This window comes from Thamnophis sirtalis, unplaced genomic scaffold (assembly GCF_051295495.1).
Source record: "Thamnophis sirtalis isolate CommonGarterSnake01/CBP01778 unplaced genomic scaffold, rThaSir2_p1.2 scaffold_2, whole genome shotgun sequence".
Classification (NCBI taxonomy): domain Eukaryota; kingdom Metazoa; phylum Chordata; class Lepidosauria; order Squamata; family Natricidae; genus Thamnophis; species Thamnophis sirtalis.
In genome coordinates, this window is record NW_028261382.1 from 164,727,528 (window position 1) to 164,752,371 (window position 24,844).

General features: G+C 38.1%; 1 protein-coding gene across 1 annotated transcript; it reads left to right on the forward strand.

The window, feature by feature from the left end:
* The first annotated feature begins 2,737 nt into the window (after positions 1-2,737).
* On the forward strand, positions 2,738-22,978 carry ADNP2 (ADNP homeobox 2). The gene is made up of 4 exons (XM_087707358.1): positions 2,738-3,149; positions 7,527-7,644; positions 18,058-18,147; positions 19,021-22,978. The coding sequence occupies exons 2-4, from the start codon at positions 7,537-7,539 to the stop codon at positions 21,940-21,942; spliced, it is 3,120 nt and encodes a 1,039-aa protein (XP_087563484.1). The 5' UTR covers positions 2,738-3,149; positions 7,527-7,536; the 3' UTR covers positions 21,943-22,978.
* The last annotated feature ends 1,866 nt before the right edge of the window (positions 22,979-24,844 follow it).

Genomic DNA, 24,844 nt, shown 5'->3' on the forward strand with positions numbered 1-24,844 from the left:
AAATATTAAAACACATTTTTCATTAAAAACACAGCTAAACTGGTCATTAATAGTAAAACATCAGCAAAAATATTAACTAAAATGCTCCATTGCAGTATGAGAAGTAATCTTAAAATAGTAATATATTGACATATTGAGAGATAGAGAAAATAAAAATGTCTTTCATGCCAGAAAAATAGTAAATTTGGCATTGTTGGAAGACATGTCCATCTGGGTTCAGTTCCAAGTGGGGAGAAAGACACTGGAAACATGGAGACTGCTTGGAAAGATGGTTTTAATGGTGGACAGGACCACATGGTTTGAGTTCTTGTGGGAAAAGAGAAGAGATGCTGAGGGTGCCCTGGGTTTTATGCCCTCTCTGGGCTTTTGAATTTGAGCTTGTATTCTGATTGATTGCCAGACTCCCATGGGGCCATGCAGGGGCAACTCTGTAGGCTGTCCTGTGTCCCAGGCTTGGTTGAGCCTTGCTTGATGATGATGTAATGAAAGGGCCTTGGGATTCCTATTATGGCTGAAAGAGGTAGATCTTTGTTATGTAGAATAGACTAACTCAGGCCTTAATGGCCCATTGACAAAGATGATGGGGGGGGGTGAGATTCTGCCTTCCTTTTAGAAGAAATATTCTGCTCTTCTTAAGATTTCCTAAAATATTTCATTTTTCTAGGAGAAGGGTGGGTGCTAACTTCCTACAGCACATACGTCACAAATATTCTATTAGGCTTTCTGAGATGATGGCCATCACCGATTCTCCTTTAGCTGTTGGTACCAAGCTATGAAGAGTTTTGTAACTGAAAGTAGGATCTTAAATTAAGACTGGAAACAAAATAGAAATTAGAGAAGGTGGTGTAATATTAAAATAATATGATAATAACATGTTGGTACTGTTGCTGAAATATTCAGAAGTAACTGAAATTTCTGGGTTACTTTCAAAGATAGCAATATAACTTATTGCTGTAAGTAAGAAATTTCTAGGGCATGGATTCTTGATGGAAGACTATCCAAGTCTAGTTGTAGTTGGCTCTCTGGCCCTAAGTTCTTCCAAGTGCTTTCTGCCACAGAAAACCATTAAGCTTCTAAAGACACAGATAGATCTAGGAGTACTTTCAAACTGCTAATATCTTCTTTTAGGGGAAAGCAATCCAGACAGGAAAGCCATCCTTAAGTATGGTAATGCCACCAGCATTCTGATGATGATCCATTCTAACGCACCAGTATTTTATGTAGTTGGCAAAAACCAGGCTGCAGAATAGACAAGTATGGAGAGCCTCTGACGGATTATTTCAGAAAGATCATCTCCAAACGATTTTAACAAATCTCCCATCAAGATAAGAAAAACTTAAAAGTTGTACACTTGTTCTTGACCCATCTTTTCTGTTTGACATCTTGGAGAATGATAATGATAGCCAAGAGATCTAAAAAGTAAAAAAACCAAAAACATGATAACAAAGTCTACACTAGCGGTGATCATGTAGCATAATCCTAAACTCCTTCAAAATTAGTTTTCATTTCCGAATCGTCTACACTTTTATTTAAAATTCCATTTCAGAAGCCGAACTACAATATGCTAGAAATATTCTCTTTAAAGTATGGAATTGCACCTACTTGGACTAATTCCACACCAGTGAAAACACTGTTTTGATTAGAGGTAGGATGGAAAATAATAATGTAATACGGGATCTGGAGGTACAGTATTTAATGCTCCATCTAAAAAAAATGATGCTTTGGGAAGATGGCTCTTTTAGAGTGGGCAGCTATAAGTCTAAATAAAACCAATAATAATCATGGCTGGTTTTGTAAATTTCTTTCATGTCACATTCAACAAGTAGAAACAATGGTTTGCTATTAAATGGAAAATGGAATTTCATATCATGCAATTTGGATTTATTTTAATTAATTATTGATTGTTCTTTGGATAGACCTTAAAAGTCCAAGAGCAAAGTCATACCATTGCAATTTATTGAGCAGGAGATTTGTTTGCAACTGAGATGCTCCATGAAAGTTATTTGTGATGGTATTGCCAGCTTTCATCATCCACCATAGGGCGGAAAGTAAAACCTGTCATCAATTTTTCAACATGATTCGAAATAATCTTAAGTACATTTAACACGACATTACGATGGTTTTAGCCTTCCTGCTCTTTGAGGGAAGCTCAAAGGATTGCATACTGTGAATTGGGAAGATCCTGGTTGGATCATCTTTTCAAAGCAGTAATTTCTGAGTTTCTGTAGAATGGGCACCTAGTGAAAAAAAGAGGTCCAGGGGTTTCTTTGTACTAAGGAAAACCACAGCATCTTGACAAGGATGGATTTCATTGGTTGTTGGGTATGAAGGGGGCTTTGAAGAATACACTGATGCAAATAAACCTTCCACAACATTCTATGAACATGAACAAGAGCACTGCTGCATGACCACGTGACAGACCCACGTGGGATGACGTCATCGCACCACACCCTCAGTGATGACGTCACAGCACCCAATCACGTTGTTCCTGTCACTTTTTGGAGATGAAAAAAGTGCCAAAGTAAAGAGAGGGAAAGTTGAGGCTACAGGTATGCAAGTGGGAGAGCACCCTGGAGGACCTCACCACGCTCCCCCAAAGCTACCCTTTGAACCTTACCTTTCCCTCCAGGGTTGATGCTGATGGAACTAACCAATAGGAGATGTGGAACCAGAATCTCTTGATTGGTCCACTGACTGATATGCAAATGAGGGGAAACGTCACTTCCTGGGACAAATCGAGCGCCATTTTCCCTTTCTGGTTCTGGAAGGAGGGAGGAGCAGCCGGAGGTGGGTGGATGGGAGCTGGGGGGCTCAGTTAGTGGTGCCCGGGGGGGAAAGCCGCGCGTCCCATATTGCACGGCCGGTTGGGCGACGCCACCAAGGCAATGATGCTGCACCGCCGCCGCCCGGGTTGCTGAGGTGCTTGGAGCGCGCGCTGCAGGTCGAGGCGAGGAGGCGGAGCCGGGCGGGGCGGCCGCTGACTGAGGGTCCCAGGAGTAGATAGACAGGGAGGAGGAGGAGGAGGAAGAAGAGGAGGAGGAGGAGGAGCGCCGGCACCGGGCGAGATTGCAACGCGTCCGCCCGCCTCGGGGAGTCGCAGTCGAGGAACGGAGCGAACAGGCGGCGGACGCCCCCTGCAGCCGGGACAGGTAAGTGCAGCTGGACGCCGCGCGCCCTGCGAGAACCTTTTGGCGCACCGCACCTTCCCGAAGCTCTGCCGGCAGCCCCGCAGGCTGTGAAGCCCCCGCTCCCCCTCCCGGGCTTGCTCGCTGTCTTCAAGACAGCGGTGGAAGGAGAGGAGGCCCGCCCTTGCAAGGCATCTGCGCCCCGGTCCTGCTCGGGCTGCTCGACCTGAACTCGTTTTGTTCACCGGGCGCCAGACTCTGCCTGAAGCTTTTGGAATTTTGCGGGGGGGGGGAAAGGTTTCCCCCTTCCCTCCACGCGTGGGAGGCGCGGTGCCGGTATCGTTTCTGTGTGACTGAACTGATCCCGTCCACTCTCCTGACGTTTGGACTGGAGCTCCCGGTTTGGGGAAAGAAAACTTCCTATATTTCTATCCGCAAGGAGAAGAAACTAGGAGGGGGCTTCAGTGGTTTTCGCTTCTAAGGATAGGATAAAATAATCTGCCTGTGCTGTTCAACTGGTGGTTTCTTCTTCGTGATATTTTATGGTCTACCACAGTGTTTCTCAACCTTGGCAACTTGAAGATGTCCGGATTTCAACTCCTAGAATTCCCCAGCCAGCGAATGCTGGCTGGGGAATTCTGGGAGTTGAAGTCCGGACATCTTCAAGTTGCCAAGGTTGAGAAACACTGGTCTACCAGATTCCTGTAGTGTGTGTGTGTGTGTGTGTGTGTGTGTGTGTGTGTGTGTGTGTAAAACTGTATGTAAACGTAATAAACGGCCCCTGCCTTGCATATGAGAGCTCTTCGCCTTTACATTTCCATGCATGAATAGACTATCTCTTAGCTGCATCTCAGTCTACATTTATGCCAAAATTATTCAAGTTTTGGAGTCGGGAAACCGGCATTCTTCACAACTGAATTTGTGGCAGTCAAAACATAATGTATTCTCCTCTTCTGTAAACTTGCACAATCGACCGGACTTCCAAAACAAATAAGTCTTCCAAAGCTGCAAGGCCTCTGGTATGGGGGGGGGAAAAAAACCATGGTAAGGATGACTGGGGAGATAAATGTTGTAGTCCCACCTACTTAGAGGGCAGCTGGGCTGGGGGAAATTCTAAGTGACATTTAAGCCATTCAGACAATTTAAACACACCAGATGAATAAAGTCTAAGGGTGATGTCAGAGTAGATCAAGAATGTTGATCAGAAAAATTTCAAGATGTTCAAGAAAAGCCAGACAAACAGAAGTGCAGAGGAGGAAAAAGTGAGGTGAGAGCTGTTCCCAGGTTACCAAATATGAGAGGTGGTTCTACAAGACAGACTTAATCTAGTGGTAAGTGACTCTGTTAAAAACATTGCAATGTTCCGCTTATATATAAGATTGAGAGCTTAAAATGTAATTCATTGATTTAATTCAAATACCATAAGATCTTAAGTTCAGAGATGGGAAAATTGGAACCTTGTTTCTATCTTTTATTATTTCTAAAATGAGATTTTGAGCAAGTAAATATGACACTGATTGGGGCAGGAAGACCTTAGGAGTTGAAGGCGCTTAAGAGCCTCTTCTAAAATGGCAAACAGTTATTATAAGAGTGATAAACCAAATACAATGCCATTAGCCCAGTTTACTGAGTTATAGATGCATTTGTGTTTCTGCCCAGAGTTATTCTTTTAATTCAGTGGTTCCCAAACTTGGCAACTTTAAGACTTGTGGACTTCAACTCCCAGAATTCTCCAGCCAGCTCTGCTGGGAGCCTGCTCTGCTGAAATTCTGGGAGTTGAAGTCCACAAGTCTTAAAGTTGCCAAATTTGGGAACCACTGTTTTAATTAATGATCTTAAATTTTGAGGAAATAATTGTGCAGGATGGTATTGTAAGAGGGGTTTGAAATTGATAGCTTTAGCTGAAGGACTAAGCAACTCAAAATGGCTTATATCCTCAGGTTTTGGAACTGTAGCTAAAACAAGATATGAGGTCCTCTCTGAACCTGCCTTCCTTGGGTAGTAATAATAATTGAAATTATTTATTCTTTTAGTATTTCACTCAGAACTTTATCAATGCCATAAACTTAGCACTGACTAGAGTCAGCCTGTAGACCTGGTGGAAGAAGTCTTGGCAGGTTAAGAATGGCATAGAAAGCTTGGGGCCAATTCATGCCCAAAGCATTCGATAGGGATGGGCCCTGCCTGCTGTTTCCTTAAATATGTTACATGCATTTTAGGCCTTGCACAACATTTTAATGTCCTATCTATGTAAACAGTAAATGACACAATTAAATTTTGACAAATGCCTGTATCTTATCCCAGTAAGGCATTTTTATCACTGTTTACCAGTTTCTGATATCGAATGGGAAGATTTCTTTTTAACCATTTGTTCATGCAGTTTTTCAGCTACGTAACGTTTGAGGAGTTTCTTGCATGCCTAGCCCATTTCAATTCATCCAATAGCATTTCAGTGGGATTTAGATCAGGGCTTTATTTTGGTCATTACTTTGTGGATTTATTGGAATATTTAAGGTCATTGCTATGTTTCAAGGTCCACTTTTGGCTGAACTTCAATCTTCTGACAGATGGTTTCTTGTTATCATCTAGCATTTTGTAAGTACAATGCATAATTCATAGTGGATTCTATGATAATAAAAGACCCTGATGTAGCGTAGCATCTCCAAACCATAATATTTCCACCATCATGCTTTACAATTGTTATCAGGAGCTTCCAATGAAATGGTGTCTTGGTTTTTGACAAACGTGTCTTCTGGTACCGTGACAAGAGTACTTTTATCTTTGTCCCCTTTGAGTCCTTTGGCCCAGAAGTCCTGGTCTTTGCCTAGGTGTTCATGAACAAACTTTAGTCTTGACCTGATGTTCTTTCACACACGTCCCACATGGATTTAATTTGTGTAGTTTCCTCTACTGATAGAATCGTGCACTTTGTTGTCAGTAATGGAAAAACAACCAGTAAGTAATGTGATCAAATTCTGGGATTCTTCGAGACTTCTTTCAGCGTCTTGTTTTCTGTTCTTGCTGAGATGCTTGGCATGGATCAGTTGGCAATTGTTTGAAATCTTCTCCACTTGTAGATAATATTCCGGACAGTGGAATGGTTGATGTCCAATTGTTTGGCAATTTTTAAAAATTCCTTCCGACAGACATACACATCTGTTCTTTCTGAAGGCCTTAGATAACTTTTTTCAATCTAGGCATGGTGATAACATGTGCTTCAGCAACAAAGAGCAAATCAAAGTAAATGTCTGATGTTTCAATAAGACACGTTCCTCCTAAAACCTGTCTAATAATCTTCAAATCATTTGTGCTTGATCCATACATCCTATTCTAATTTTGGATATCTGAGGTAGCGATAAATATAGGGGAGTACTTTTTCCACATGCAGACTTTACATTTATCTTAATCAGATAGTGGACTACAAAATATAAATGGCACATTATATTTGTTACATTGTATCCCTTTTATCTTCATTGTTGAAATGAAGATCAAATATGTTTAAAAGGTCCAAAAATTCAATGTGGTTAGACCTACTTTTTCCACATGTCTGCAATTTTAAATTACTGATTAAAGTATATTGCAAAGATGACAAATTATCACCAAGTGTTGCCAAGTTGATCAGATATAATAAATATCCCTTTGCCTGGCCATTGATGAAAACATCAACTGAGATTCATAATGCATGTTTACATTACAATAGCATAATGCATGAAAGAGAATGGAACAAATGAGATACCAATTCTAGATACTGTCTACAAGCTGTCCTTAACTCTTCCTGCTTGTTTTTGCTATGTGCCTCTAGGAAAACAGATGGTTCACTACAGATTTATAACATGGTTCACTGTTGTTCTTTATATGTTTTAAGTTTTTAATACCTATAAGCTTTGTGAGTAATTAAAATCATTGCTAGAATCATCTTTGATGGCCTTAAGAATATACTAATTTTGACCAGCCATAGTTGCTAGCAAATTTTGGTGATTTTCATTAGATAGACTTACCACTATATCTGAGTTAGGTGTGGGGTGAAAATTTCACCCCACATCTAACTTATGACATATAGAACAACCATGGACATGAATGTCCTTTACTGAGCCCATATTGAACTCCAGATATGCTAATTTACTGCTCTTCTGGATTGGTTTTCATGATAAGCTCCATTTCCAAAACATTTTCATTTCTTGAATTCCCTTGTTTATGTTTAAACTGTAGCAAGGCCTTCTTTCCAAGAAAGAAATTGGACTGTAGCAGTCACTTAAGATAAAACTGCGTGTTTTTCAAATCTTAAATCTTACAATTGTTCTGGGCATTATGTAGCTTCCTACCAAAGTTTATCTTTACAGTTATAACACATGTGAAGTTATATTGAAAAATGTACCTCTGTTTTGTGTCTTTGTCTTTCAGGCAGTTTGACATGTTTCAAATTCCTGTGCAAAATCTTGACAATATAAGACGATCTCGGAAGAAAGTGAAGGGTATTCTTGTGGATATTGGACTTGACAGCTGTCAAGAGTTACTTCAGGTAAAGAAGAAAACTTTTGAAAATCGGAAAGTCCTTTATGTTTGCGTACATAAAATGTTGTGACTATTCTGAAATGATCTCATGAGATCTCTTGTGAAAAAATGTTTTGAGATAAGTCTTTGTCCTGGAAAAACTAAAAGTAGGCTCCTATACTTCAAATAATAGGATTTTCAAATTTCTCAATACTTTGACTGTAAAATAATAAATGAGTTTGTACAAGTTTTCCATGAATAAAATTAGCAATTTCATTAAAATTAGGATAGGTCAAGAAATACTTCACTAACTTTTAATGATTAAAATTTAATATGTCAAAAGTCTTTCATCATAAATTAAAGCCATGCTTTAGAATAACAGATCTGAAAGGGACTTTGGAGGTCTCCTAGTCCAACCCCCTGCTTAGGCAGGAAACCCTACACCACTTCAGACAAATGGTTATCCAATCTCTTCTTAAAAACTTCCAGTGTTGGAGCATTTACAACTTCTAGAGGTAAGTTGTTCCACTGATCAATTGTTCTAATGGTCTGGAAATTTCTCTTTAGTTCTAAGTTGCTTCTCTCTCTCATTAGTTTCCACCCATTGATTCTTGTCCTGCCCTCAGGTGGCTTGGAGAATAGGCTGGCTACCTTTTCTTTATGGCAGCCTCTGAGATAGCAGAACACTGCTAACATGTCACTCGTAGTCCTTCTTTTCATAAGACTAGACATATCCAGCTCCAGCAACCGTTCTTTATATATTTTAGCCTCCAGTCCCCAAATCATCTTTGTTGTTCTTCTCTGCACTCTTTCTAGAATTTCCACATCTTTTTTACATTGTGGCAACCACAACTGAATGCAGCATTCCAAGTGTGGCCTTACCAAGGCATTATCAAGTGGTATTAACACTTCATGTGATCTTGATTCTATCCTTCTGTTTATGCAGCATTGGCTTCTCGGCTGCAATGAACAAAGGGATAGAATCAAGATCACATGAAGTGTTAATGGGAAGGATAACATTTATATATTTATTTTTACTTTTATATAAAAGTAAACCTTTCATATAAACAGGTTACTTTTATATAGTTCCTGAAATATGGATTTCATTTTGTATAGACATTTTTATTCACCAAAACCGGGGAGAAAAGGGTATTTGGTTTGCTATGGGAGAAACTTCTTCCCAGTCATTTGGCTCAGTGTCTGTACTTCTTTTTTTTCCCAAGGTTTTTTATTTTTTAATACAAATTATACATATTATAGGAAGGAAGAGTTGTGCGGGTCTTTTCTTTTACATCCTCTCAATTACATAGTCCTTTTTACATCATAGTTTTGTTTTCACTTTCAGCCAAATTATTCTCTTCCATTATTTTTCATCTTTATATTTATTTTTTTCTTAATACATAAACAACACCTTCAATTGCCCCTTCAAAGTTACACCAAATTTTCATTTCTTATTTTCTCCATTGGTATATTTTGCTATAAACAATATACATCCTGTAATTCAATTTAAGCATAGAGAGCATTTCTTTCAAATTTCTTCCACCATTAACAATATACTATCATTTCTTTATTTCTTAATTAGTTACACAACAATAACAATATTACTGTTCTCTTTAATCTACTAAAGTAACTCTTTTCCCCTTTCTTCCTCTTTTAACCATTTTCTCTTGGGCTCTGAGAAATCCTAGTTTAAATTCTTTTCCTTCTTCTCCCCCTTTCCCCTACCTTTTTCTTTTTCTTTTCCCTACTTTTGTGGTTATTGTATCTTTTCTTCAGGGTATTTACGTATATTATTCTAGTAACTTCCCCCAGGGTTTTCCCTGTTCTCCTTTCCTTACTATTTTGTGGTTTCTTTTTTGGGAGATCTCCCCTTTGTCTACTTTTCCTTTGTGACGGTAAATCCCAAGGAAATCTTCTATCTGCATTTTATTTTCAATTCTTCTTTTTTCCACCTTATCTTCCTGTACCTCATTTGTGCTCTTTTTTATCCCCCTCCTCTCCTATTTCTTGTTCTGTATGTTCCCTCTTATTTCCTAGCTTTACTTTACCAATTAATGTTTTACGCACACTTTTCAGCATCACGAATAATTCATCATACATCCATATCTCCATTATGCAAATTTAACTATTTTAACAGATTTTTAAATTTTTGGGTTATAGCACATTTAATTGCAAATTTAGGACCTTCCAGATTCTGTAGCTCAATTTTAAAATTAGTCCACGTTAAAGTTTCCTTTCTCTTCCACAGCTGTAGATAGTTGTAGTCAAAACAATGTTACAAAGACAGCTACTCCTTAATAATGCTCACGGTTTCAAAATCTCTTCCTGAATCCAAGGTCACACTGTGGCTGCAATGCTCACCTCCCTTTTCTTTCAAAGTTTTAAATCCGCAAACATTAAAATAAGGAGAAAAAGGACTTCCCTCTGTTGTCGTTGCTGTTATTATTATTATAATTGTTGTTGTTATTATACAATTGTATCACAGCGGCCAGTTGTTTCGCCGGATTTGGCATTGGTTACTAGTCGGGCCCCACCCAGGGGCCTAGGACGTTGTAACGTATTTTCGTAATATGCGTGCAGATCCAAGCAGTGCGGCTTTTTGCATTTGACTGATAGTGATTTTGTCAATTTTTAACTGTTTTAAATGTAATTCCAGTGCTTTTGGAATAGCACCCAGTGTGCCAATTACTACTGGAATTACCACTGCTGGTTTGTGCCATAGTCGTTGAAATAATAATAATAATAATAATAATAATAATAATAATAATAATAATAATAATAATAATAATAATTTCGCATTTACTATATATGGATGATTTGAAACTCTATGGAAAGTCAGAAATAGAAATCCAATCATTGACAAATACAGTCCGAGTATTCAGCACCGATATTTCAATGCAGTTTGGCATGGAAAAATGCGCCACTGTATCCATAAAAAGAGGCAAAATCACTGCATCTGAGGGAATTGAAATGCCCAATGGCCAACTAATTAAATGCAAAGAAAATGAAGCCTACAAATACTTAGGCATTCTGCAGTTGGATAACATCAAGCATGGAGAAGTAAAAACTATTGTCAGACGAGAGTACACCAACAGAGTTAGGAAAATTTTGAAATCTAAATTGAATGGTGGAAATACAATCAAGGCCATAAATACCTGGGCAATACCAGTTATAAGATACACAGCTGGCATAGTTAACTGGACACAAGCTGATTTGGACCTTTTGGACCGAAAAACCAGGAAACTAATGACAATGCACTACAGTTTACATCCACGTGGTGATACTGATAGACTATATCTGCCCCGAAAATCAGGTGGCAGAGGATTATTACAAGTGAAGCAAACAGTTGAAGAAGAAAAACATGCACTGGCTGATTATTTAAAAGAAAGTCAAGAACATCTATTAATCGAAGTAAAGAACAAAAATCTACTGAAGGCCCAACAGACAAAACAAGAATACAGAAAAGATGTGATAAAATCAAGAATGGAGAGTTGGCAGAACAAAGCACTGCATGGTCAATTTCTGGAAAAAATAAAAGATAAAGTGGACAGGGAACAAACTTGGTTATGGTTAAAAACAGGTACATTAAAGAAAGAAACAGAGTCACTAATCCTGGCTGCGCAAGAACAAGCTATCCGCACAAATGCCATTAAGGCCAAAATCGAAAAATCCTCTGATGATGCCAAATGCAGACTTTGCAAAGAAGCTGACGAAACTGTTGATCACATACTCAGCTGCTGTAAAAAAATCGCGCAGACTGATTATAAATTGCGGCACAATTCAGTAGCACAAATGATCCATTGGAATTTGTGCAAAAATTATAATATTAAAACAGCAACAAACTGGTGGGAACATCAGCCTGAAAAAGTCACCGAAAATCAGATGGTCAAGATCTTGTGGGATTTCCGTATACAAACCGACAAAATACTGGCGCATAATACACCAGACATCACACTGGTTGAGAAAAATAAGGTCACAATCATACACATCGCAATACCAGGTGATAGCAGGGTCGCCGAGAAGGAACATGAAAAAATCGCAAGATACCAGGACTTAAAAATCGAAATTCAACGACTATGGCACAAACCAGCAGTGGTAATTCCAGTGGTAATTGGCACACTGGGTGCTATTCCAAAAGCACTGGAATTACATTTAAAACAGTTAAAAATTGACAAAATCACCATCAGTCAAATGCAAAAAGCTGCACTGCTTGGATCTGCACGTATATTACGAAAATACGTTACGACGTCCTAGGCCCCTGGGTGGGGCCCGACTAGTAACCAATGCCAAATCCGGCGAAACAACTGGCCGCTGTGATACAATTGTACAATTATTATTATTATTATTATTATTATTATTATTATTATTATTATTATTATTGCGTGGTTAATCTTTGGTGAGATTCACAGCCTTTGGGGCTGGTTGTTAGCTCAACAGCTCGAGTCCTAACCAAGGACCTAGGAACTGTTAAGGTAACGTCGGAGGATATAAGCTGTTCCAAGTAGGGTGTTTTTTTGTAGAATCAGAATGTTCAAGTCTGATAAATTTAAAATTTCCAAATAGCGAGGTAGCCCTTTGGGTATTGCTCCAAGGGCTCCAATTACAATCAGGACAACACACAATTTCTTTTTCCACAGTCGCTCAACTTCAATTTGCAAGTCCCGGTACTTTGTGATTTTTTCTTGCTGTTTATCTTCAATTCGTGCATCTCCAGGTATTGCAATGTCAACGAACCATACTTTTTTCTTTTCAAGTATTGTTATGTCAGGTGTGTTGTGGGCCAAGTGCCTGTCAGTCTGGATTCTGATGTCCCACAAGATCTTGACTTTCTCATTCTCTAAAACCTTCTCAACCTGATGGTCCCAGTGGTTTTTGCTGTACTCAAATCCAAACTTTTGGCACAATTTCCAGTGAATGATCTTAGCAACGCAGTCATGGCTTTGTAGGTAGTCAGTTTGTGAAATTTTGCTGCACCCACTGATCAAGTGGTCGACTGTCTCGTCTTTCTCATTACAGAGGCGACATTTGCTGTTGGTGGTAACATGTTGAATTTTTGCCTTCATATAGTTTGTGGCTAAGGCTTGTTCTTGAGCTGCCAAAATAAAGCCTTCTGTTTCTTTTTTCAGTGCTTCTGATCTTAACCAGTTCCAAGTTAGCTTTTGGTTAGCTTTGCCTTCAATACTTTTCAAGTATTGGCTATGTATAGCTTTGTTTTTTCAATTTTCAGCTCGCTTCTCAATTACTTCTTTTTTATATTCAGCTTTTGACTTAGTTGTCTTTAAAAAGTCCTCCTTTATTTACTTCCTTAATCATTGGTTCTTCACTTTTCTGGATGTATCTGGATCATTCAAGCTGTGTTTTTCTTCTTCCACGGTCTGTTTTACTTGTAGGAGTCCTTGACCACCCTCTGCTCTTGGTAGATATAATCGGTCAACATTACTTTTAGGGTGCAAAGCATGATTCATTGTTATAAGCTTCTTTGTTTTTCTGTCCAAATTGTCCAACTCCATCTGGGTCCAGTCAATTATTCCTGCAGAGTATCAAATCACAGGTATAGCCCAGGTATTTATGGCTTTTATGATGTTTCCTCCATTCAATTTGGACTTTAATATCTTGTGAATTCGTCAAATGTACTTGGCTGAAGTTAATTCCTTGACTTTATTATGCATTTATTATGCGTTGTTGTTGTTGTTGTTAACTAGCCGGTGTAGTATTTTCTGCTTGTCAGTAAATGGCTCTCTCCAAATCCCAATACGATCCCACAGCTAGCTGTCAATAGCCATCAAAAGCACTTTAATCCACAAAGAATAGAATAAGATAAGGAGAAAAGAGACTTCCTCCTGGACTCTTTCTTTTAGTTGTTAATTTTTCTTCACTTCCAAATTGCAGAAGACAAAATTCTCTGAGGGTTTGGTAATTAACGTCCCCTACCTCCAACACTCCATTTCCAACACCGCTCCAGCACAATAAGTTAGTCCACATGCCCCAGCTTTGTAGCAGTCATTCAGTTATGGCCGCTGCCCCACTGCCAGTTTGAAGGGTTTTTCTCTGACCTTCCAAGAAACTGCTGGTTCCTTACATCATCAGAGCCATCACTTCTTCTCCCGCCTCCCCTCCAGGACAGGTTTCAATCTGAAGACCTCCCGACAGTGGTTTGTCTGGCTGAATTTCCACGAGGCACAATAGAGCCTGTTTTTTTGTAGCCGGTCTCACTGCGATGCTTCCGGCTTCTCTCCTCAGGCTCAGTGACTGTACTTCTGTGCTATTCAGGCTGCAAGGGAACCCTGATTTCTGCAGCCATGTTTTTTTTTTTAAGGGAGCTTGGCGAACCTAAAGGGAAATAGTTCCTTCTGACAAGACCCATGTAACTCTTTACAAAGCCTTGAAATTGATCATCCCATCCCTATCTTAACATGTGCTTCTGTGCCCTGTGTAGTGGAGAATTCATTTTTCAAAGACTGCTGTTCTTGGAGAAGTTCTGGATCCTCACTTTGTCTTCTCATAGTATTCTTTTAAAAAGTTGTGTTCTTGGGCAGAATTTTCTTTTAAATGATCTGTGGTTATCATCCTCGATTTGCATGGCAGGACTCACCCGGTGAGTCCTCATCATGGTGTATTTTCAAATCAGAAGATCTTTTTGCTGAAGGTTGGACAAGAAGGGGAGAGCCCCAATCCCAACTCCCACAGATGATAACATATCAGGCAACACTTGGGAAGACTGAGGTTCTTCTCCATATTGGCTCCAGGATAGCTTGCCCTAGACTGCACTGAAGTCTCTCTCGTGCTAAGGAAACTTTTTATCTGCTTTGTTCTTGTTCTTGGAAGCTTATTTTTAAAATGGGTAACTCTCTCTTTTAAACATCTTTTTTTTCACACTCTTCTCATTCTGTGAAGAGGTGAGGATTTAAACTGCACAAACTTTTCTTTCTTAGGTGTTTTCTCTTTGGAGATGCAGGAGAACATCTTTCTCACTTTCCAAGATGGAAACGGGGAGGGGATCTGCCAGTCCCTAACTGAGGCAGAACAGGGATGGTGAAAAGGAAGATAGGAGTGGGGAGGCCAAGGGTTCAAAGCATAAGGATCTTCTTTCAGAGGATTGGATGACAAAGTAAGTCTGTCTCCCACATAGCATCTAGTTTAGCACTGGGCGTGGGGGTGGGGGGAGAATGAGGCAATTGGGGACATAGCTGAACATGGGTAGGAAGCATGTTAATTTTGAAAACAACTTGCTGGGACTGTCCAGGTACTGTAGACTTGGGACTTTGATGAACACAACCATTTAATAGAATAAATCAAGAGTACAGTTCTTTACTGTAGCCTTGTTCTTGGGTATGTATGGTTTGTTCTTATTGTTTTATTTCTTAACTTAGAGAAGTTGGTGGATTTCTTCCTTCTTTAGTGTTTTTCATTCATGAAGTGATCTCAGACTTACCATTTTATCTGACAAGTCATTCTTCAATCAGACATCTTAATGAAGAGGGCTTTTGCAGTTAACTTAAACCAGAGTATCAACTTTATTTTATTTTTCAATTCATCAGGACCAATAAAGCTTATTTCACTTTCTTCATGTTTATAAAGCAGTTTTCTTCTATTTATGCTGTTTAGATCCATTTCCTAACAAAGATAGAAGAATAGTTCAACCAGCTTTGTCTCAGCTTTTGAAATACTTTATCTTCCCTTATTTGCTTAGGCTAGAAAGTTGTCAATTGCTATATTATTACATGGGGCCTTTTTTGGTTAGGCGCTAGGTCAGACCTGGGCATTTTATAGGCCACATCCAAGTCTTCGATTGTGCCTCCTAGCCCACAGTGGGGGAAGGGGGATAGCAGTGGGGGCGGCAGCAGCCCTCCACAATAGTCCCAATTTGTCACATGACCCCATGGGAAAATTAATTGCCCACCTCTACTATAATTTCTGCTGTCTCTGTTTTTCTCAACAGACTCTGCATCCAAATATTTAATTACCGGTAATCCTTTTCTTTTCTTTTTGTACACTGGATATTTGGGCTTGAGCAAATGCTATTTTTGAGTGGCTGTTTTCTATAATATCATAGGCATATCCCATTTTTCTCCTTCGGCCTATATTCTATGATTCTTGTTGCCCGTATTTACCACATTGGTAGCAGTGCACTTGGGTAGTGCACACTGAGGATCAGAAAGGGCAAAGGAGAGGAACAAGCAGGCTATCTATAGCCAGATCATTCAAATCTAGAATGATTCCTGCAATGTTCTTTGCTTACTTGAATGTATACATGACAATTCAAAAAATCAAACTTACAAATAAGGAAACCTATTACTATTGTTCTGCATTTATTGCTGACTATTTCTAATGTAAAAATATTCCCTCATTTTTTATATCCCTAATTTATTTATTTTTCACATGGGACAATACTTTTTCAAAAAGTTGAATAAAACATCCTTTTCTTGGACTTAATACAAGTAGTCCTCAGTTAGTAATGGTGATTGCAATACAGTTGTAAAGCATGATGTTACGTGACCACATTTCTTAGCAAAGGCAGTGCTGTTGCCATCAATAAGCGAGGATCTTGCTTGACCATGACTTTTGACTTCCTGTTGATTTCTCCATTGACTTTGTTCATGGGAAGCCAGTAGAGAACTTTGGAAATGACAATCACGGAAATACTAATGGCTAGAATTCTGAGGAATAGATCATAAATACTATTCATTCAGTTTTCCTGCAAGTTTGAACAGTCACTGAACGAGTGGCTGTTAAATGAGGACTACATGTATGGGTCTTTAAAGGAAAAAAAATACATACTTTTTAAAAAAAGCTACTTTTAAGCCTAAATTTATCTATTTCGCCTAGTACACATCTAGGTAGAAGTCTAAATTAAACAACTGAATAAATATTATTTTAGATTTCATAGTTTTCTGTGGCTTAAACATATTTTAATATTGCAGTTATAATGTGTGCCTGAATACAGATTAGTCAAATATACCTATATAAAAATTGTCTTAAAATATAGTAGTTTATATTTACAACCCTGTAAGATAGCATTTGACATAACTAAATGTCATGCATTTTAACTGAAGAAAATATATTCTGTGTTTAATATCACTTATCATAGATTTCTAATGTTGATGAGAAATCTTAAAAATTGAATCCATGGTTGAATTAATATTCATCAAGTTTAGTTGTACTGAACATTTAAATTGATGACAGGGAAAAACATACTGAATACATAGAAGCATGTGCCTCCAGGAGCAGCATTCCCCCAGAGATATGTATGCTTCCCACTCTTCAAGTAATTTTGAATTCCATAAAAGACTAGTTTTGCTCCCAGGATTGGGGCTAGGGTATTTTGGAGCCCCTGTCAAATCTCTTGTGAATGTTGTTGATGTGTCTGAACATTCACTTTTTATTTATATTTATTTATATTTTGTGTTTCTAGACTGCCCATCTTCCTCAAATTTTAAATATTGTAAACTGCTCTGAGTCCTTTTGAAGTTAGATGGCCTCAAAACTCAATTAATTTGATTGAATTAAGAAGTAGGTGGGAGAAAATTTTTACTATTGTTGGATTGATTATCACTGCTAAACATTTGAAAACATGGCTGTAAGATTTACTTGTACTTTCACTGTGCTCCCTACTTCATTCCCCAAACCATCAGAGGGAATGCTGCATCAACACAATTTTCACTCTTGCCATCTTCAGAAGATTTCAATACTTTATTACGGTGAGAGACCAGAATAGCATCTTCACAAACATTTGGGGCTATTAATGAATCAGGCTAGCTTGCCATCCAATTGGGAAGTGCAAAAAAACCCCCAGCATCCAACCATCTCACTTAATCCATCCCCTTCCTTTCTTGTTCTTTATTAATTTTTGAGAGAGGACAAAAGCACTAAGAAAAGATGCAACACCATTTCTTTGCTTAATTTAGAAACCACAATAGAGTGCCCTGCCATCTTCATTTCAAAAGGAGAGAGAAAACAGGGTAAGGTGAGAATTTTCCTCAATAGGGACTTGCTCACCCAGTGACTTCCAAACTTTTTTCCTGCTCCATAACTGAGCCAGAAATTTCACTACTGAAGACCTCCAGCATTGTGAGAATGTGAAGTGCTGAGCTCGGATTGGCACAAACTAGATAAAATTACTGATTTCAAATGAGTGGGCCTACTTTAGCTGGCTAAAAGCCATTCTTGAAAATCATTTAGGAATGTGAAAGCAGTTATGGTCAGGATAGTAATGCCAAGTCTGTGAGGCCATAATTCACCTTTGGAGTGGATTATTTTTAAAAATTAAAATAATAAAGGTTTTTTGGTATTTGTAGTTTGCTTGGGCTATACAATTTGAAAAAAAAAAGTTGGGGTATTACACCAGGCTTTGGAATCTCAGTTTAATTTTAAAGTAACTGCATTAAGCAACATTTTATTTTAGTTATGGGCTATTTTCTTAACCCACCTTGCTTTTTCTTAGACTCTGAAAAGTTTTGATCCAGGGGAAAAATATTTCTCTAGTACTTCATGGAATGATGTATCTCATTGGGACAATGTTACTAAAAGAAAGGTATGTAATATAGTTATCACCATTTGAAGATTTAAATGGATTCAATTGTTTGAGTATGCCTTGTTGGATTAAAAAAAAAACAATTTTGATTTGAAAAGTTGGTACTATGTTGTATTATAAGACTTCCTTTAATTTCAAAAGCTAATGTTCTATAACAGGGGGAAATGTTCTGAAAATAGAATAAGAAAATTGATTATTCTATATTTTGTCAGTCACCTTATTATTTTATGAGAGTTTTCTTCACTAAACTGTCAGAATTGCATAAGAATAAGTAGTTGCTTTTTCTGCATTTTGAAAACAAGTTACTACAGCTGTTAGTTTTTTGATAACTCAGTAATTAACTATATTGAACATCTAATTGGCATATTTATTCCTCTACAGTTCCAGTAACAACTTTTCCATATTCTGCTTTAAAATTTTTATCTTAATTTGATGGACTAAAGATTTCCATTGATATATTCCTTTAATTTTCTTTTAACCATAGATGGTAATAGATATTTGATATTTATTTTGGTAATTCTTGTGTAAACTTATGACATAGAAGGACATTGCTTCTTCCCTTTCTTTCCTCATTTATTTCTGGTCTTGGACTAAGCTGGAGTCCACACTGCTGGTATTGTAGTAATTTGACTTATTCTTAGCGAACAGCAGCAAAAAGTTTAGATTTCACTTAGCTTGGTCCTAATACTATTTGTATTATTATATTAATATTATTTAAAACAGAGAAGAAAGCTAGATCATTATAATCTCCTGAAGAAGAGTTCATATCCAGTTAACAAGACTGTGATGCTTTTTTGGTACTGTGCATTGACCAGTTGATACACATATTATTTGTGAGTTCTACAAAAGATGCCCCTTTTTCTTATTTTTCAGAGATACAGAACAAATCCATATTGCTGCAGCTTGTGCAAATTTTCATCAAAATTTCTTAATTCTTTCAAAAATCACCTGACTCGCTACCATGAAGATGAAATGGATCAAGAGTTAGTTATTCCTTGTCCAGAATGTTCATTTGCTTCTCATTCTAAGACAGTAGGAAAACACCTCCGAATGTTTCACTCCAAGAAGAAAATACAAAACTATAATGTGAGTGGTGGTATGAGACAATTCCGGAACGATGCAGTAAACTTTGTATGCCAGAAATGTCAATTTTCTGACATGCTGTACTACAATACAAAGAAACATGTGTTGGTAAGCCATTTTCAAAATCTAATAAGTACATATTTTGAGGAGAGGCCTGATGAGAGCGAAGAGAATTTTACTGACCACTACTGTAAAAAGTGTAATGCTTTTGCAAATAGCCGGGATTCTTTAATATATCATGTCTTAACATCTGAAGTACATAAAGATCTGGAGAACATATTGGGACGTGTAATTTCAGTTCAGCCTAAAAAAACAGGACAAATGAAGTCACTGCAGATTATCAATATTGCTCCAAAGCCATCTACAATCAATACTGTTTCACAACTGAATCCTACCTCTGTAGGATCAAATTCTACATCATGTTTTCAGCTTCCACTTCCATCAGTTAATCAGAATCAAAATACGGTATCGACAAAACCAGTTCATAACGTGGTTGCACCTTTGACTGTTTCAAGTAGCGCCAATAGTATGACAGCTTCAACTTCTGTTGACCGGTTACATATTGCCCTTCTTTCGGGTTCTCGCCCACCAAATCAGAATACTGTTGGTCTTCAGCCTGCAGTTTCTCAGCCAGTCTTTGTTTCTCATCGTTTCCCCTTAAAACAGCCAGTAAGACCCAGAGTTTTTTGCCTAAATCAACCCACAGGAAACATAAGCAGAGCTGTTCCTCCAGGAGTAATTTCTTTCACTCGACCTATCAGGCCTACTCTGCTTCCTGTAGGTAATCAATCAGTCAGAACTATCAACAATCCAATTATGCCAGGGCCTGGTGCTATTCCAGTTAACAGACCTTCATCACCTGGGATCCTTGCTGTAAATCGGCCTATTGGCAGTGGGCCTGGTGTTCTTCCAGTTCCCCAAACAATTACATCGGGAGTTCTTCAGTTTAACCATCCAGTCACACCAGGGGTTCTTCCTGTAAACCCATCGGCCGGACCTGGGATTGTACAGTTTAATCAGTCAGAAGTTCTTCCAGTAAATCAGTCTGTTAGACCTGGAGTGTCTCAGAATGCTACTTTACTTACCACTGGACCTATGCTCAGACAGTTAATTCCAACTGGCAAACAAGTTAATGGAATACCTACATACACCCTTGCACCAGTTTCAATGACTTTGCCTGGGCCACCAGGTGGTGGCATGGCAACTGTTCCACCGCCTCAGGTACCTGTTCAGTTGATGCCATCTGGCCCAGTTGCCCAGCTGTCTCAGGGTCCTGCTACTGTGCCATCTCCTGTTGCAGTAAGTTCTTCTACAAATACTCCTACCAAGACTTCTCCAACCAGTACTGCAATGAATCTAGTTCTTAAGCAGGCTAAGCAATGGAAGACGTGCCCCGTTTGTAGCGAGCTTTTCCCATCCAATGTCTATCAAGTGCACATGCAGGTGGCCCACAAATGTAGCACATCTAAGAGGGAGACGACTCGTGAAATAGACAAAGTTGCAGTCTGTGCACCTTTTCTGAGGTGGCTAAAAGATAAGACGGTGAGATGTTTTTCTTGTAAATGCTTTCTAACTCAGTCAGAGCTTTTAAAACATATTTTTGTCCATGGGTTAACTTGCCTCTTCTGCACCAATATTTTCTATGATTTAAAAGGCCTTGTGACTCACACCCAAACTGCACATAATGGAAAGAAGGAATTGCACTCAAATTACGATGATAAAGGCTTTCAGCTTGCGAGTGATTCTGAAGGTCAGTTAGTATTCCCTCATTTTGACTTCAGTATAACTTCAAAAGAACTTGGTGAAAGAGAAGTGCATCTTGTTGTACTTGCTGGTGTAAATTCAAGGACACTTATTCCTTTGTATATCAAACTACATCAAGAGGATGCGGAAACGAGCAGAGAGAACAAGAACGTTTCTACTTGCCCTTTTTGTTATGGTGTTTTCACTAGCAGAGATGCTTACGAAATGCACTTGAAAGAGCGGCACCACATCATGCCAACCGTGCACACCATTTTGAAGACTCCTGCTTTTAAATGTATCCACTGCTGCGGAGTATACACTGGCAACATGACTCTAACAGCTATAGCTGTGCATTTGCTTCGATGCCGCAGTGCTCCTAAAGAGACCTCGCCAGATATGAAGATGCAGGTTGACCTTGATGTGAAGCAGGATCTACCACTTATGAATGGGGAGAACCACGAGGATGATCCTCTTTCAGCCAAGAGGAAACAGTCTGATCATCTTTATGCTGCTTCTGTTTCAGAAGACCAAAGCGATGAGGATCCGCCATTCTTCATTATAAATAATGGTACAGCCCAAGTTCCAGCAAAGGAGGTGAATTGTGTGCCTTCAAAACGACAAAAGTCTGATCATAAAACTGAAACCAAGGGAGAGACTTCAGCTGAAGATCTTCATCTGTTGGTGTTGAATCCGAAGCCATTCCAACAAAGCTCAAATGAAGTCCAAAAAAGGTTTCTTGCAGATTATTTTCACAAGAAGCCATATCCCAGTAAAAAAGAACTACAATTGCTGTCGTCCATGCTACGTGCATGGAAAGTGGATGTTGCATCATTTTTTGGGAGAAAGAGATACTTCTGCCTAAAGGCAATAAAAAACCTCAAGCCATCCGTGCTTTTGGGCTTTAATATGTCAGAACTTAAAAATGTAAAGCACAGTTTGAATTTAAATTGTGAACTGGAAGATGTATAATTTTTTTTAAAAAAAAGTAGTCCTGATATCAGGCAACCAAGACTGCATATTACACCAGAAACTATTCCACTTACTTAGTTTTTTTGTAATATTAAAATATTACTGTTCTCTGGCTACATTTGCATACAGTAGTAAATTAGAATTACAAAAAAAAAAGATTTATCATTCACAAGCATTTTTACTTTGCTCAAACCAGTCCTTAGTTCTGGTCCATCACTAACACTGACTATAATAAGAAATTAGCAAGAAGAAAAGGCTTAATGCCAAATTAAGATTCAAATTTAGACCTGCCTTTTGGCTCCCAAATGAGCTGACTTGGATGTGTACTTTGAATTCTGGCTCATTAGATGTACAACAGTTGTGAATCCTAGGTTTCTCCATTTAGGTAAACACAGGTTACTGTAGTTCTGACTGGTGGATGTGGTACCAAGGTTGAGTTGCAGTGCAATGTGCTGCTTCTGAATGATAAACTAGATTTTTTTTAGAATCATAGCTCACTCTTTTGTGTGAACACAATCAGTGCCGTGGGGTGTATTTCAGAATACCTGAAGTTCTAGTTCCTTTTGTTCTGTTTTGTTCCTTTGCTTATGATGTAGTTATGTCCATGGGATTTTATACAATTGTGTAACAAATTTCTAGATTTTTTTTAAAAAAAAAACCAATTGTTTCTAAAAAAAATAAAGTGTATAGTTTTGGTAACATATCAAACTTGGTTAGATGATTCTAACAGCGTAAAAGAACCATCCCCTCCGTTTAAAATTAAGATGCTTGGCTTTTAATATGACCTTATCACATTTAAAAATGTTCAAACCTGACAGTGTATAGGCAGTACCAGATGCAAAAATACTGTTATTAAAACACTTGTTCCTGTAGGTACAATGGTACTTCATGGGATAATTTCAAATGCTGTTTCTGAATTTTTCCTTAGTAAGAAATTCTAGATCTTTATAGATGTGCCATTGTTTTTCTGTAGCCTTGGTTTCCAAGTATTGATAATGCATCTTGGATTAAATAAAGTTAGGAGCTACCTGTTTAATTAAGATGTATTTGTTTTCATCATATATCCCAAATATGCTACTATAATTTTTAATTATGCCATTCTTGTTAGAGAATTCTGTGAGGCAAAGCTCAAATATTTGGAAGATGTCCAGGTTGGAAAAATGGATGTAGTCTAAAATGGCTATCTAGAGCTAACTTTACTTAATGCTGTAGCTTGATGCGAGCATTCTAGTTCGCATTTTGTTCCAGAAAAGTATAGGTATTGCATTCATGACTATTAATCCCTTTGCTGACAAATAGTCAAGAGCAATATTGGAAATAAGTTCTTGACACTTCGCTATCTTGCTGTGAAGATTGTCTTGGAATATGGGATTAAAGGCAATTCTTCAGCAATCTAGTGTGGGAATATGTTGCATTGTGACTGATACACAAATTCTTGGGTTATGATAATGGCAGAATGTGAAAGAATGCTTGCCATTTATAAGATTAGGATCATTTTTCTTCAAAATGCAGAGTGAAAACCTCTGTCATGTCGATGGTTTGATACTGCGAATAGACAATAGTTTTGTCTAAAGTTATTCAAGAGATAAGCCTGCTAGACATTTTAAAACAAAAGTAAGGCTAAAGCTGTGGCAGTTTTATTACTTCTATTTAAAATATGTTGGGGCATTGGATGATTGAAGAGTTTCCTGATCCAGAAGGTTAGTCTTTAGTCCCTAGAAGATAACTAGCTATTAATTTGAACAGCATAGCTTATTATTGCCCTATCAGAGAACATTTTGTGTGCAGACTTTACAGTGCATTTTAGTTATTAAAATGTTTCTTATGGGAAGACTTGTTTTGATGAAACTAAATGTAAATAATCGCAATTTAAGCACTTACATTGCAGGCTGTTAGATTTCTACAAATGACAGAATTGTAAGAAGGTTTACTGGTTTGGTTTCTGTTCTTTCACAAAGCCTCATTTTCTAAGAGTTATATCAAGGCAGAGATATTTAAATAGAATTTAATATCGCTGGAAACATAGAAACTGAAAGGTCACACCCTGTACTAGCACTGATAATTATGTAGCAGAAATGAAGGACTTGGAAGATCTGGCCACTGAAAGCATTCCTGGCTCTCACTTCATCTTTCAGGATTATTGAGATAAATATTAGATTCTGAAGTGAAGAATAACATTGACTAAACCCACGTACAAAATAAAAGGACTGCAGCCAATTAAAGATATGATGATAGACTCCAAGATTAAACTGAGGGGAGTTTAAACTGCTATTTGGTCAAAATTCATACAGTATAGTCTTATTTTTAGAAAAGGAGAATAAATACCCTTACTGGATGTCATTTCTGTTGTTATTTTAAAACTACTGTATAACTTTTGATTTCTTGCCAACATTGGACATGGAGTTGTTACAATAGTAGTGCTTTTGCTTAAGAGTTTCCTGAATTTCATTTTAATTATTTGTATCCTGTATTATTTTTACAAATAACTCAAGGTGGCAAATATATCTATCACTCCTTCCTCCCCCTATTTTCCTCACATCAACAATCCTGTGAATTGGGCTGAGAGTGACTGGCCCAAGGTCACTCAGCTGGCTTTCATGGCAAAGGCAGGATGAGAAGTCATGGTCTCTAGCAAGATAACTTAATCATCACAGGGTTCATTTCTTTGCAAGTACTCAAGATTATGGAGGAGCAAAATTAATACAATGTTTTATCTGTGAATCCAAACATAGCTTTTGCATCTGTGCTATATTGCAGTAATTTAGTATCTACTGCTTCAATGCTTAGCTAATTGGTGGGAGCCCAACCTAGCCAGCAGCAAGTTATATGGACTGATAGTTTTGCTCTATACGTGTTTCTCATTACCATGTTAGGATCTTGTTCCTTTTCAATGTTTTAATAA

What these genes read in the sequence shown, in the direction of transcription:
- ADNP2 (XM_087707358.1), top strand. Translation starts at nt 7,537, where the DNA reads ATGTTTCAAATTCCTGTGCAAAATCTTGACAATATAAGACGATCTCGG. An exon ending in GCTGTCAAGAGTTACTTCAG is followed by an intron (nt 7,645 to 18,057) that starts GTAAAGAAGAAA and finishes GCTTTTTCTTAG; the next exon opens with ACTCTGAAAAGTTTTGATCC. An exon ending in ACAATGTTACTAAAAGAAAG is followed by an intron (nt 18,148 to 19,020) that starts GTATGTAATATA and finishes CTTATTTTTCAG; the next exon opens with AGATACAGAACAAATCCATA.